The 16,570-nt window shown below is 37.4% G+C and overlaps 1 protein-coding gene across 3 annotated transcripts in view; it reads right to left on the bottom strand.

Moving 5' to 3' along the window:
• The window catches only part of CTNNA3 (catenin alpha 3), a 515,833-nt gene that overhangs the window by 485,489 nt on the left and 13,774 nt on the right, over positions 1-16,570 (bottom strand). For all 3 annotated transcript variants that reach the window (XM_068416489.1, XM_068416488.1, XM_068416490.1), the window contains exons 3-4: positions 13,645-13,837; positions 2,868-3,034 (exon numbers count right to left, since the gene is read on the bottom strand). In XM_068416489.1, the coding sequence (XP_068272590.1) occupies positions 2,868-3,034; positions 13,645-13,837 (360 nt within the window). The remainder of the gene's footprint in view (positions 1-2,867; positions 3,035-13,644; positions 13,838-16,570) is intronic.

Raw genomic sequence — 16,570 nt, 5'->3', positions numbered from 1 at the left:
GAAGCTGAGGTTCATCTTTTTTCCTATATACACGTAGAACGGCAGATGTGACAGGTAACTCTAGACAAGGCGTTATATGACAGCTAGTCACATTGTCATTGTTTCCTTTCTATTTTTATTCACAGATTATAGAGGAAATTAAAGTTTAATGAACAAGACTGTATTCTGTGAGTAGAAGTATGGTTTCAAACATTTTGAATGTCAGTGTTGGAATCAATCAGCTTTACTGAGTGAGCAAGACTAAAAACTTTCAGGACTCTTTGATAAATTGTTTTGAAAAATATTAGATACAAAAATATATAACTTTATATATTAATTCTACTATTACTCTACTTCATTTATTCTACTATTACTTCTACTGATACTGCTGTAAGCCAAAATTAATTTTAAAAATGAAAAAAAAAAAAAAGAAATAATAGTAGAATAAATGAAATGAAAATTCTAACCAAGGAAGTTTTTTTGTTTGTATGTATAAAGTGAAAGTAAATGGTCCAGCATCATCAAAGAACACTGTAGAGTATTAATCAGATCTTATTCAATACGGAAGTATTTCATGGGAACTTATATATCATGTATCTAATATTTTTCAAAACAATTTATCAGAGTCCTGAAAGTTTTGTCTTGCTCACTCAGTAAAGCTGATTAATTCCAACACTGACATTCAAAACATTTGAAACCATACTTACTTCTACTGATACATGAGACTAGCTTTTTTGAAAGTAGACAAGGTCTACTTTCTATGCTGTAGCCATTGTGTGAACACGTGTTTTTGTTAGAGCAAGTTCACACTGAAGAAAAACTGTATTCCTGAGGGAGTTTTAAAGTATAATAATTAAATTTAAGGATTTTGAAAAGAGCAAAGTTGAGACCCATTAAAATATTTAATTGCATTTAAATCTGGCTCAGTTAGTCGTGACCAAATTTTTTTATAATTTAAGGTTGTTCAGTAGCATATGTTGAAATTACTGTATCTTGTAAGTTGACTTCCTAATTAGATGTCAACATAAAAAGACACCATGACAGCTAATACCACTGTTGGCAAGTTCAACAGCCAGGACAGAGACTAAATAAATACAGAAAATGTACCACCTTCCTCTAAGGACTGGGGTGAGTCTTTTACACAGGCATTCTGGAGAGTGTTATACCACACTAATTTATTCTAAGAGTTAATTGAAGAATTCAGTGCTTACTCCTATTAAAAGAACTAAATTAAAGTACGGAAGAAGATCACTTAATTGCACTCTTTGCAGCGTTGGAGTTTTTCCTGAATAATTATTTGCATTCTTTTATGATTTTCAGTTATTGTTTGTTTTCATTTTCAAAGGGAATTTGTGAAGTGAATTATATGGCTTTTTAGAAATACTGAAACTCTAGGAAAGAAAACTACTCAATTTTAGTTCTCTCATGTAAAACATTGAAAACATTTTAGAAGGCTGCATCTAGGATTATGAAAATACGTATGTAAAAATGTAACAGGCTACCAATGAAAAATGTCATAATTTAAGAAAATTCACCACAAACAGTAAGAAAAACATAGGCCACTCCTCTTACAGTTGAGAAATTTCATACATATATAACAACATAGAAGTTTCTGCAAGTCAGTGTTCATTTAGCCTGTGCGGCATCTCCAACAATTGTCAATACTGGATGTTTCAAACACAGCGCTGAAACACACACAATATCGTTTTACTACGAAATACTGTTCCTACTCCAATTGAGAGCTAAATTTTTGTTCTCCTGTCCTCACCAAACTGAACTTGCTTCAAAATGGTCCCCTTTAAGTCTGTGGGTCCTCTTGGGCATGAGGTATTATTAGAGGTGGCACTGATTATTCACCTCTGCCCTGAAACATTAAGAAGTCAATAGAATTCTGGATTTTTATCAGTCTATCACACATTACTGAAGACGTTAGGGGAAAAAAAGGAAACAAAAGTAGAACAATTCCTTGCTCTTTCCAGCAAAGACACACACCAGATTGAATGGAGTAAGCAGCCAGAGAAGAAACTCAGTAAACACATTTTTGTGGTCAGACACATGATGCTGGCAAGATTAAAATCACACTGTTCAAAAAAGGAAGGAAGCCTGCTCATGTGGGACACTATGGCTGACATTAAAGGAACTCAAGTTTATGTAGACAGGAAAGTATTTTGATGTTGAACAACAGAAGTGTGAACATTTTGCCTAATTCAGCAATAGTGGCACGATCACTCGTTAGCTTTATATGGGAATAGAAGAATGAAGCCACCCCTTCTGTATAAAGGGAGCCAGGTGGGAAAAAAGATGACCCAAAACATAGCACTAAAAAGCTTTGCCAACATTAGGACTTTCTGGTCTTCTGTGTGCAGTACATGAATATACAGCTGGAGCTGAGGAGTTGCCGGAGGCCTCTCTCACACATGTTCTCCCTCTCTTTTAGCTGCTCTCTCTCACCAACTGACTTGAACACAGAGACAGACGCTTACCTACTCAGTTCTTTCCCTCCATAAATATCCACATAAAATTCCACCTTTAAGATTCTCTACAAATAAATTATTCCCTGCTACTGCCACAAATATCAAGAAGGTTTCATGCATAAAAAGCTATACAACAATTCAAGTAAGAAAGTAGGAAATAAGAAATAAAAGGAAGTTAAAATATAATTGTACGACAACCATCTGCTTGCCTAGATCGAGTATGTTGAGTTAGAAGACTTTTTTTGGTACATTCTACAAATCTCATCTAGAATCTACACTTTTACTAATTGCCAAGGTGTTACGTGCATGAGATCTGCAATTCCCAAGTACAAAAAGAATTTTCAATGCAGAAAGAACCATCAGCAGGCACTTCTCTGGCTAAAGGGAGTCTGAGGTAAGTCAGATTCTACTCACCACAGTTAAATGTTCCAGTAAGTATGCCACATCAACCATGTCTGCCAGAATTAGAAGCCTTGTGACAGCTGTAAGCAGAGATCGTGCTGCTTGGACAACAGCCTGCCTCTTAGGCAGATAGCAGGGATCACTGGTAAATGCCTCTGCTGACACCTTTAAGGCTTGACCTGCAAAACAAAGACATAAATTCCCTTAGGCTATATCGCAACACCAAGGGGAAAAAATATTTAAAACTCTATCAGTTATTTGGCAAGTCAAAAGTATTGCCAATAAATTTGGCATCTCTTTGTTGCCCTAATGCCTTGAAATGAAGGTCAATTATTACAGATCATGCAGAACGTTCCACATTTTGAATGATGTTCCCTTTTTGTTCTTCTGAATCATTTAATTCTGAAATAATTCCCTTGGCAATCACACCATTACTCTTAACTGTACACAACGAGGCCAGGGGCACTATGTTAAGCTTTTCTAGTCACTGCTTTTTATATTACTATGTACTTTGGTGTCCTTGCTATTAAATAATTCCTGGTCACAGAGAGGAATAAAATATTGTTCTTCTCATTATAAATATAAGTTAATGGAATGAAAAATCTCATACACTCGAACATCTGACTCTGACATAAAATATGTGAAATCTATGTGATGGAGCTAGTAACTGTGCCAGTGGACAACAATATACTGCTCTCCAACATGAAGTTTTGTAAATGAAATTTAACAATAAGAACAACAAGGACAAACACCCAAGTTTACATTCAGCAGTCTGTCACCTAGACTTACTCTGAGGAAAAAAATGCCATTACGCTCATTTCTAAAAGCATTTCAAAGTCTGTTATCACCTGAAGAGCTTTGCTAGTCATGGCACAACCTTGAGAGAACTCACTCTACACAGAACAGCACAGGAAAACCCTTGTCACACAGGCACAAACTGCTAAAATAAACGTTTGACCCATTAAACTCTCTCTTATCAGCTTGGAAACCAACCATGGATCAAAAGTCACCAAAATTAATAGTTTTGGCTCTGCTAAGATTTGGAAACATCATTAGTAAATGTAGGTATTAAAAGACTATTCATGAATCCAGCCCTTTGTTGACAACTGCCTTAGGTACGTCCTGGATTTTGTATGCAACAGTAAAGAAAAAATAAGGCATTTAAAAAATTTTATACTTCTCCAGAGTTAAATCCTTTATTATGCAATATTCTTTCTACCTATATCTAAATTACCTAAGTCTTAGTATAAGAATTCTCTTGGTTATGTTTCTCCAAGCAGTCATTTGTAACACAGAGGTTTTCTACATAGAAAGAGAGAGCACAGGAACATATAATTTTTGTTTCATTTTGTTCTACAAATTCTGACTAAAAGCCAGGAGAGAATATTGCCTGCTGAAATAAAATTCACAATGCCCTTAGCGCTGCACAGCTTCACTCAAAGGCAAGAAGTCTGGGCAGGTCTCATGCAGGAAGGCTATTGGCATGTCTACTTCAGAGTATCTGGTAGTAAAGTCAAAGCTAAAGTCATGCAAAGAGATTTGCTACCTGAACCAAGTGTGTTTTCATAAGCTTTGGAGTCCTCAAATCAAAAACTAGGCAACAAGGTTTGTACAAAAGACATACAATCAGTAATTAATGCATATTCACAGAAATACATGCAAACATAAGAGATTTCCTGTAATTAGACTTTTATGTGCTCCCTCAATCAGAACTGAATGAGAATTATTGAAGTGCACCAGAGTTTGCCAGACTGGTTCCAAATGTGACTTCACATCTCAAGATTCGGAGAAAAAACAAGTTTTACTGCTCTTACTAGAAACTGCATTTGTGAAAAATATCAAGCAAAGGCTACAGAAACAAAATATTAATCAGAAAGACTGATCTTGAAGGTTTTTTATTTCCCTATCTGCAGAAACGCCTCTCCAGATGAGTACTGTTTTCAGTACTAGAAGTTTCAAAGCACTGATTTGAGCCCAGTAATCCTGGGGCAGAGTGGGAAGTAAATGGAGAGAGTAAATCCTGCTTACATGCATACATATCTTTAGAAGTATTTTTGAAGGTTACTACTACAAATGTTAAAAAATTAATAGCAATTTGGGAAGTTTTAGTAGGAATTTAAGATACTAATTCTGGAAATTCATTGTGCCTTAATGAGGACATGGGCATCACAGTGCATACACACTATCACAAAACTAAAATCCTTGCCCTTTCATTTCTCATATGACTTTAAATAGAAAACTTTCCAAATTTCTGAGAACAAGCAATGTCAATTAATAACAAAAACTGTCTCCATTTTATTTTCATCATATTTAACTACCATCTGTTTGTCCTGACAATTATTGCTTTTGAATATCTTAAATTTGACATGTTATCTTCCAGCCTGTAAAAGTACAAGCTAACATCACATGGGGTTTGTGTATTTAGAACATGTACACTGTAGTATTAATTCAGACCATTATAACTGTCAGATTCTTAAAAACATTTGCAGAAAAACATGAAGCTGACACATGCAATGTCTTAATGAGACAAGAAAGCACAAAACAATGGAAATTTTTTCTGCAATTAAGATGTATGAGTGTAGAGCTGCCCACCTTGGTCTCTCGGGATTCATTTTAACAAATACTGACTAAAGCATCAAGGAGACACTGTTTCCCAGACAATAAAATTAACACCATCATTGCTTGACTGACTGCCTGAACTTCTGACCAACTTCAATACAATTTTTACACAGAGGAAGATATTCAAAATTAGCTAACTACTTTTCCACGAAAACAGGAAATCGGGAAAGAGACCTGACAGCCCTCACTGACGGCAAGCTGGGGCTGGCAGTAAAAGCTCACCTACTACTAAACTTTAAAGAATCTACAGAAGTGTTAAGATGCAAATTTGAAGGAAGACAGGCTCTCCTTGTTCCACAATTTTTGGACTTTTTTTTTTTTTTTAGACATAGAGAACATCTGAAGTGTTTATAAGGAAAGGAAGAAAACAGCACACAGTATTCTACTACCTGTTATTTATTACCATTTACTTACAAGGTAAGCAAACAGACCAGATTCCCTACTATTTTTGTAGCGCTAAAAGTAAAAACTTATTTTAACGCAGCACTTAAAGCCAGATGTGCAAACAGGTTTGTAGACCAAGATAAATGTGGTCTGTTAACCTCACATAGTTCCCAGGATAAAGGGATAAGTAGCAAGTCAACTTGGTGACCTTTGGGGAAATTAAAACTTCTTAGGCACAGAATCTGCTGCAGTTCAGAAGAACTTCTGTTGAAAACTAGTTAAGTCTGGAGAAACCAAGAAGAGGCTTAATGAAGGGAAGGTAACAAGAAAATAAAATAGAACTGGTTAGTAGTTTGAGAGGAAAATTTGCAGGGGGCAGGGGAGGGGAAGACTGAGAGAATCAACCAATCAGAGGAAGACTATGTGGAATCCACAGTCCTGTGGTTCAGCTCTCTGTGATCCAAGGCCTAGTTTGGTGTAGTACAACTGCGTGATCTTAGCCGAGAAAATTTTTGGTAAGGTGCAAGAAAGTATGTTAGCTAACACCACACAAGATGAGTAAAAACACAGACAGAGTGGAGTTGTAGAGCTAGTAGTAATCAGCAGTCAAAGAATCCAAGAGGAAAAAATACTGACATGAAAATTATAAACCTTAGGCAAAAAGACCCAGGAACTTGCAAGATAACAACTCTGCAAAACTGAGCCACAGTTCCAGAGGAGCAACAGAAGCCAACATTTTCTCACGATTGATAACTGTCTGGCCAGCATTACTGAGGGTAATAAATACATTAACACTTTGCTCAGTCACTCATTAGTCTTAGCTATCTACTGTATGCATTAGCCAATAACCAACCACTTTTTATTTTCTGCTAGTAGAGTCTCTGTGCACAGTAAAATTGGTCCAAACAAAACTGACCAGGAAAGCAGAGCTACAGATCCGAAATGAACTGGTTACTTAGGCAGGAGTGAAAGTACTCAGTTGTGAGAAGCCTGGACAGGAATGAATGGTGAGCCTACGAGTTAGTAGCTGAACGAATCAGGAGAGAAGTAAGACATAGCTTAGCTGAGGATAAGAGACACTGCTATGACCAGGAATATTTAATAAAAGTTGGGAACAAAAAAGATATTCTGACAGCACAGCGGCTCCTCAGAAACCTGTAATGTAACGTTTCCCCCTACCCATAAACACAAGGCCAACTGCATGTTCACAGGCCCCACATATGATTATTTGCCCAGGTCTCTGCTATTGTGCCTTGCAGAAGAGAATGGCCATATGGATTTGGGTGTCCTTCAAGCACCTGCAACACTTCAAAACCTCAAATAGTTCTAAAATCTGAAAATATTACCATTTTAACACTGATATCTTCTGGGTACTTGAGCCACAAAGATGATTAAGGGACTAGAGCACCCCTCATTTGAGGAAAGGCCGAGAAGAGAAAGCTCAGAGGGATCTTATCAGTATATATAAATACCTGAAGGGAATGTGCAAAGAAGAAGGAGCCAGACTGTTCTCAGTGGTGCCTAGTGACAGGGCGAGAGGCAATGCTCAGAAACAAAAGGCAATGGGCACAAACTGACACACGAGGAGGTTTCATCTAAACATAAAGAAACATTTTTTCACTGTGAGAGTGACTTAGCAGTGGCACAGGCTGACCAGGAAGTCAGGAGTCTCCATCTTTGGAAATATTCAAAAGCTGACCAGAAATGGTCCTGGGGCAGACGGCTGGCCCTGCCTGAGCCGGGGGATTGGACCAGATGACCTCCAGAGGTCCCTTCCAACCTCAACCATTCTGTGATTGAGTGTGTGAGCAAAGACAGGGCAGAAGGGTCTGAATATGACCAACCCCTTAGAAATGAGCTGGACATAAGCTGGGAGGGCCCGATGAACAAGTATAAAATCATGACCCTAAAACAGAGCTATGAGATGCAGCCTAGGCAGACAGGAGCTATGAGTACAAGCAGCAAAAAACGACAGCTCCAACAGCAACAACGTGATGTTAAAACTTTCTTAAAATGCAGTAGATGGCATGACAGTTTGATGCAATTTCATCCATTTTATTTTAATTGCCATCAAGTGGATATTCTTCCATAATTACATTTGTCACAAACAATGAAACAGGAAAGACAGCTCCCTTTTAGTGACACAAATAGGGAAGCAGAAAGATGGGAATATTCACAGTATTTCAATTATTTTAGACATTCAAATGAGAAGCAATTCAAAAGAATCAAAATCAGGATATATCATAACTACATAATTATTGGAAGGCAGACACTTCCAAGACTCAATTCAGCACACACAGATAGACGACTCCCAAAGTAAATGGTGTAACTATCATAGCTGATCAGCTATTGATGGCTACTGTTACTGTCAAATGACTGCTACTTACTCACGTGCTTACAAAAATCTGTGCTTGGGCACAGGGAAAGGTAAAAACACAGTTCAGCCACAGGTAATTTTTAAAGAAGTTAGAGGATACATGCACTTTATGCAGCATGAAAAATATCCAAAAAACTTACACGAAAATTCCTTTAAAAACAAGTCAGCTGTAAGCCTGTCAGCAAATCTGCTGTCGGCAAACAGCTGACAAAAGGCACACACTTCTGCTGGGCGGCAACCTGTATACAGATACTTGCAGTAATACCACTAACTGCAGTCAGTGAGCACCCCTCAGAGACAGTATTCAACATCACACTCTGACAACAGCTAAACGTTATTATTTTAAGCAAGACCATTAGAATTATGCTTTCTTCTTTTCATTCTTTGATTAGATTTTCTTTCTCCTACTAAATCCTACCTAAGCATCACATTTCTCTCTCTCCTGTTTGTTTTTACATCTGGCTTTCTCCTCTCATTTTTTATTTTTAACTGCAGCAGTGTAAAAGCCACAGGGAATGCAGTGAAGTTTATGCCATTCTTGTGTCCTCCCACAAGGAGGTATTGTTGCCAAGAAAGCCCTATCACCCACTCCAGTGAACTGCACCCTCAGAGGCTGGTAGATTTACAGTTCCAGAGAAACACAAAGGGAGACCATTGACTAAGGGAAGGAGGGGTGTACCAGGCAGTAGAAAGAGAGTATTTCAAACGTCCTAGTCTCACACTTGGAGGGGAGGGGGAATCAACGGTTTATACCCATAAAAGAAAACTTATAAACTCTGATTTACACTAGTATTTGCAGCCTCAAGTTCCACAGGCATGAACTAACACATAAGCAGAATCAGGACCAGAGAAGGTTGGGCATCAATGTCACATCAGAGCACAAAACAACCTACCCTTTCTAAAAACAAGAGATTAAACAATACTAGTCACTAGTATAATCACCTGTTTTGCTCCCACAAATACCATCTCCATCTGCTATAGCAAATAAAGGATTCTGCTTCAGCTATCCAGTGGAAGTGGCACTATCAGTGTCAGCGCAAAGCAGATTGGTACCTCCTGCATGTTCCTAATATTCAACACCAAGATAGCTCAGATTCTCACAATAGTTTTCTGTAGATGTTACAGGACATATTTCTCCTGCCACACAGTCTCTTACCCCACTCAGATACCACTGTATTGTGTTGCATTGCAATTATTTCACTGCTGCATGTCAGGAAGTTCCACTTCCACATCTCATACAGTTCTTCCTAATGCGTAATCAGAGCCACCACACACCCCCTTCATGCCTTACACCCATCTCTTCATTCTGCCTTTCCCACTCAGGGACACTTGATCCAGTGATGGTCATGTCAGAAGCTTTTCTACAAGGGATCTGTTCTTGGTTTGATGAAAAGGGTGTACAGTACAGATTATTTTAAGCCACTTGAACATCTAAATTCCTTCTCCCAGAATGAAAAGTCCCTTAGATGTAGAGCATACACATGTATTTCTTAATGTAGGATGAGAAAGCTGAACTTATTTTTAAGATTTTTTGAGGGTACAAATAAAAATATAGTATAATACAAGAGATCACTATCCCCTTCCTTTAGTAAATATCCTTACAGTATACTCCCCATTTCTTGCCAGTGAAAGGTAGTTTCTTCCATGCCGTCAAAGTCTTGCCTTCCCTGTTTAATGTCAAAAGACATTAAATATGGATGTTCGAAATATCAAATTACTTTTTCTCTGATTTCCTTTTAAAGAGTAACTGGAGGCTCAAAATGTAACTCCAGCAAGTAAGTTGCTTTCAATTCACTGTTATGTGTGATGAAAGGCTTATCTAGGAACACACTTGAGCATGATAACAGCTAAACGCATGAAACATTGACATTGCAATAGATAGAAACAACACAGACAACAACTGTTGTGTTTCTGACCATATATAGTCAGTAAGCAATGGCAGTAAATACCAAACATTTTAGCTATGCCTGTACAACTGTTTGAAAACTATAAGCTATCACACTTTGACGTAAATGCAAAAAATCATTATCCTAAGTATAACACTAGACTCTAATGCAAATTCCTAAGAGAATGTTTCCCCACATAAACTACAGCACTGTTTTGTCTTAAAATTGATGAAATATCAGAATCAGGACATAAATGATAGTCTGCTGTTTAGTGTCAGAAGCATTCATGGTTGAATAATGCTTCTTATTCCTTTGTATAGGGGTCAGCTATTTTACCGTTAATTCAGAGCACATTATGAGTCAGAAGGCAATTTTTTTAAATGCTGTATACATGAAATCTGGCAGTAAGAATTTTTCAAAACACTTACATTTGTGTTTATTACACTATCATAGCATAAAAATGTGAACACGAGTACCCTTTAACAAAGCTTCACCAAATCTGATCAACAGGAAAACATGGCAGTTCTTCAGTTACTAGGCTAGTGGATTGCTGGGTGATGCACATAGTCCACCATGCACAGGCCTGCCTGGTGACTCATTTAGTAGAATTCCAGAAGAAGGTGAATCAAGATGTGGAAAGGATAGGCCTTAAAAAGTACTTTCTCAAGACGAAACTCAAAGAAAAATGCGGAGGACCTCTGCATTAAAATGATCAGCTCCAAGACTACATATCTTCAGTAAAACTTCGCAGATGTCAAAGGAAGCAGAAACTCGATTTATCCAGGGAACATGCCTGCCATCCATTATAGCAACACCTTCTTTCAGATGTCACTAACAGAACTCAACTGAATTTGAGAGACCAAAATCTCATCTACTGACAGTGTCTGTCAAGATCGAACTGTAGTCAGCAAGGCCATACCCATGTCCCCATTTCTGAAGACATTAGATGAGTCACTAATACATCAGATGAATTAAATATGACAAATCTTCTATTTACCTTATCTCCAGTGTTTACTTTTATGCTACTGATTTGCCTCCTTATTCCCCAAAACATTATGAACAGGATTATCAGCAGCAGCTTGAAAAAAGTCTATCACTCCTCTAAAAGGAACCCCTATTAATGAGCTCCAAAAGTAACAAAGCAGCACTTTCACACTGGCGATTGAAATTCAAAAGAAATAAGCATTTAATTCTGATATTACAGTCTTCAACTCAAAAAGCTCATTGAGTGACACAAGCTAAAACGCAAGAAGAGGTGAGAGTGTATTTATTTTCCCAGGTGTTGGTGTGCAGCTCTGGGACTGATAATTTCACTCAGATGTGAACAAAACTATCTAGAGCATTGTTCCAAAATTCCACTATACAGTAAATACAAGCTGCAGCCACATGCAAAATTTCATAATTTATTTAAGAGCATATTAATAAAAATATCTGCCAGTCACCACAGAAAAATATGCCCAGGGAAATTAAATACTATATGCTATGACATGCATGGCAGGTGACTGCACGCAAACACAGTTTACGACCCACATGCTTTCAAAGAGCTTGAAGTAAATAACATGAGACATTTAACAGCAGCAGAATGTGACTTGAATAACAGGCAATACAGTTACATATGATGTGGCACAGCACAAATTAAAAATAATACACAGCCTCAAAGGACTAAAAGTCTGAAAAATTAACAAACTGCTATTTGTTTTACAGTTGTTCAACTTCTTAAAATTAACTTGTGCAGTTTGGCAAATCCTTGGAGGAAGATCGGCTGTGCACATTCAATTTGTCATTGCATAATGATAGGTGATAACATGGACTTAGCTTTCTTTTAAAATGTATGAGGTGTATATAATCTACTTTATGTATTATTTATTTTTGTAGTTATCTCTGGTCTTGGCTGAGAATCAATAAATAAATTGAAAATGTGAAATATTTTTATATTATCTGTGTATAAAAATCAATATAAAACTATATATTTTATTCTTGTCTTGTGTTATCGGCCTGGAATGGATGGGCTAACATTTTAAGAGTACTCCAAAATGAATGATTTTTTTTAAAAGCCTCAGCTGATCAGTGTGACAGATAATAATGATATTTGCTGGTCATAACGCTTTTAATCACAAAGAACCTTAAGGTACCTCAGACACCACATGCATATATCAAGCTCTAAAACACAGCCACCTCTGGATCCAGAGGAAGCCAATAGCTAGTAATCACTACCCTCAACAACAGCAGACTCAGAAACCACCCTAGCTGCACATGGAGGAAGACAAAACAAAACAACAACTAAAAAAATCCTGATTCAAGTTGCGACTTTATTAGGAGCAGGGTGATATAGAGAGCTGATTTAAATGGCTAACACGCAGTCCTTCGGGCACAAGTTGTCCCATGGCATAGGAAGACACACCATACTGCTCAGCAGTGAAAAGACAACTGAAGCCCACTTTTTCCCCTTGATAAAACCAAGCCTAGTTGCTAGCTCATTCAATAACATGGCCTGACAATAACTTTATGGTACAGACCATTGTTCTTTGCTTGTCTGCTCCCACTTGTTTCAGAAGGCTTTCATCAGCCCCTCTTCATCTGATTCCAAGCAACCCGTGGAAACCATTTGTTTACAAAATGCACAGAGCACTGATGAAAGGACATAATTCCCGAATGACCAGGCACTAAAAGCATTACTCTTCTGTCCCGTTTTTCCTCTGAAATCTTCCAAATCAATTTTCAAAGTTGATTTCTGCAGGAACACATTTTTGATGTCTGCCATCCGGCTTATTACTATTTGAGCCTGGCCTTCATATTCACCCAATAGGCCCTGATTATCCATGGGGAGAGTAAAAACCAACAAAGCAACAAAGAGCCTGAAAGAAAGTGGCTAATCCAGCATTCTCAGCAGATCATAAAACCTAGTCTTATTCTGGGAATCTGGTTGGAAATGGGGAGATAGGTCATGAGGAAATGGAATATGGCAAAACTCACCAAAGATGAGCTGCTCTATCACGAGGGGGTGACTCTTACAGTAGGTTAAAGAATCCATCTTCCGCCTACTGAAGTCTCAAAACATACCTCCAAACAGGACTATTACACCTTCCCAAACTAAGTCCTTATTACTGCACAAAAGAGGGAAGATATCTGGTTTTATCTTTTTTAACTAAAAGGCCTTAATCCCAGATTCAGGTAAACAGTTCTTTTCAAGAAGAGCATTAAAGCATGCATTAACTTAAAACTTGTGCTTAACAGCCACTAAAATTAACAACGGGCATCCCGTCTTCATTGAAAAAAAAAAAAAACAACAAAAAAACACCAACAAAACTTCCACTGATATAAGGGTTGTTCCACAATGGGGCCCAGCTTGCACACTTTACCTCCTTACAAGCAGTATCTAAGAACATACAATTAGACAACTCAAAGTTCATACGTTTGCACATCAAAACATATTTCTCATGGATATCCTAGCTTAATTTTGATACCAGTGTTACACGGTTAAACTAATTCCTTGCGGTGTCTAAATTATTTGTCGTATACTTACTCTCTTTCTGGACATCAGCAAGCGCTGCATGAAGTTCCTCTTTAAACACAACTGCTTCCTTGGCAATTTTTTCCCCCTTGTCCAACAGATTCCAAGTGGCTTCTTCCACAGAAGCTAGCAAGACACGAGCTCTTTTGGAACGGCCCTTTTTCTTACTAGAAGGGGTCTGTGGACAGTTCACTAGTGTTGTAACCTACATTTAAAAGAAACAAACAAAAAAAAGACAATAGTGGTATAAGCCCCATAATAAGTGAATTTATATTGCTCTTGAATTTAAAAAAAAAAAATCAACTTAATATAGTTGAGAACAAGCAATGAGATTCCCCCTGCTTTAGAGAGAGACAGGCAAGCTCAGCATACATACTGAGAATGGGCAAAACTATTGAATCAATTTTGACAGATAATTTTACTTAGTATGCCTCATTTTTGTATTCTTCTTTCTGTATAATCAAAACAAAGTCCATAGAAATCTCACTGTCATATTAACCCTGATGCAAACTCCTGACACTGTGTATTTCAAAATTTCCTCATGATTAAAAAAAAAAAAAAAATCTACTAATGCTACCTAATGAGGCTTCAGCCAAGGTAGGAATTATAATCAGCACTGAATCTTCCCATACTTCTGGCTTAAATCTCCCAAGTTATCTCAGAAGCAAATGGCCAAAATGAGTATAGAGACATTTCAAAATGCTTTCTCTTCTTACAGAGGAGGATCGCACTGGTCAGAACTCGGCACCTCAGAATTCTCTGGGGGGCTGTCAACATTAAAATTGTACATCGTTTTACCCAGAATGTCAGTTTACTGCAGCTTTGTCCAGATTACACTTTTTCACAATGCACTTCAACATCCATAAAGAACTTATTTTTATATAGCATCCCACTCCACATTCCTCATCTTCTGAGCACAGCCTCCACACTCCAACAGAATGTTTCTAACAGACTGTTCTCTAAGGCATTGCTTGAGCTGTCACACTAAGGAAAGATTCATAAAAGATTTTAAAGAAAAGTGTTATATAGGTATTTTAAAACATACTTTGTTTTCATTAATATCACTGATGTTTTTTAATCCTCCTTCTATTCTGTTCTCTGTGCCAGCACATGGACAGTATAATATTAAGTACAGATCCAGTCTTGGAGCTCAATGAACACATTTTATATGTATATAATTGCTTCATTTTATTAAATGGCATTGCAATCATCAACAATATTGTATAAGCAAAGCAAAAGCTGTGTATGAACTTCTCAGTCCGGCAAGCAAACTTAGCTAATGGCTGCAGTACAGCTCGTGGTTTGAGCTGCTCTATGGAAAAGGGCTCCAGTCCCAGGTACATAACAAAAGTGTGGTGTTAGCTGTGCCCTAGCTCACCTTTAGATCTTGTTCGTGAATTCGTACACTTTAGTGCTTCTCATGAACCAGTGCTTTTAAAAGTAACTGACAAACATCCTCTTAGATGCATTTCTATAAACACATCTTTGAAAGACAAAAGTCCTGACCCCTGCATCATTCATGTGGAATTTTTGGGGAAAAAGGACCAGCCACTTGACATCGACTGCTTTGGCTTGTCACAAGGGAGAGAGCAACATAAATATCTCTGGCTCAGATTGTTAGGGGACCTGGGTATTTTTCTGCCTGTGGCTCAAAGAACGCAAATGAAATTATTTATTGCACATAAATCAGCCAGCTGGTAGAGGTTGCACTGGGAATAAGAATCTTAATATCTTTTATTTTTACAAACCCTCTAATGTTAGTTCTAGATTATTTAATGCAGTTTCAATTGTCATATTTTTAAGAGTGAAAGTGATTATTGGCTGATACTTCCAACAAGAAAGGCATAAAACACTGTAAAAAATTAGAAGCTGCCCCAAAAACCCTACCGAGTGAAATACATTTTTAAGTGTCTTAACTATTTAATCACCATTCAAAAAAATGTATTCTATTTCTCAGATTTTTACTGTAGTCTCCTTTTTATGTAAAATACCATTCCATGTACTGTTCATTCGTATGTTTTGGAGGAGGAGGAAAGGAAACAAAATAAATGGAAAAATATGAAAAATAATCATTCCTGCAGGTGAAAACTCTTGACTATTAGAACCTTCATCAGCAGCATCACTGACAGGAAGCTTCTGATCTCAAATACAAGTCAAAATTTGACAGGTAGTTCTTGGCTCGTGGAGATCAAGCAATACAGAAAAACTACTCTGAATTCTCTAACACAGAATCCCAATGAGGAATGCAAAAAACTTTATGCAGATCCTACACAGAAAGAATCGAACTACTTGTCCACACAGCTCGTACAGTAGTGGCAGAATACGCAGTACAGTCAAAATGATATCATTATAAGAAAAAAGAAAAACACATCCCCATTAATCCTGCTCATGCCCGACTGCATTTCCCAGTGATTACCACCACCTTATTGCCATACACAGCACATATCCCAGCATTCAATGGAAATCATTGTCAAGCACTTATTATGTAGGAGCTACAGCCACAAGGATTTAAGTGAGATTTTCAAGCCCATAATGTCATCACAGTTGCAAAGATGAATCATGTTGTTGTTGCCTGATATTGCCACTATTTACTAGGCTGAAGGGGTGGGATTTTTTGTCACAGTTATCCCAAATACTGAATTGCTAAGGAACCGTGCAGCAGTTCTTCCAATGCTATATTCAGTTCCCACCAGCCCTTACAGACAATCTTTTAATATTGCAGTAGTTAAGGAAATAATGTCTTGGTACCTTGAGTATCAAAAGATTTGGTTCAACTTTGATATTAATATAAAAGTATTTCAAAGCATCAATCATAAAACATTCTTTTTTGTTTAAAATTTAGTTCAGTGTAACTGCAACCCTTAGACATTTGAAAAAAGGAGACATGAACTCAGTGATCTAACGACAACAGCAGAACCCCTGCTCACTGTTTCAAATC

Source organism: Nyctibius grandis, chromosome 20 (assembly GCF_013368605.1).
Source record: "Nyctibius grandis isolate bNycGra1 chromosome 20, bNycGra1.pri, whole genome shotgun sequence".
In the NCBI taxonomy this organism is placed as follows: Eukaryota; Metazoa; Chordata; class Aves; order Nyctibiiformes; family Nyctibiidae; genus Nyctibius; species Nyctibius grandis.
This window is presented reverse-complemented; position numbering and strand designations above follow the sequence as displayed.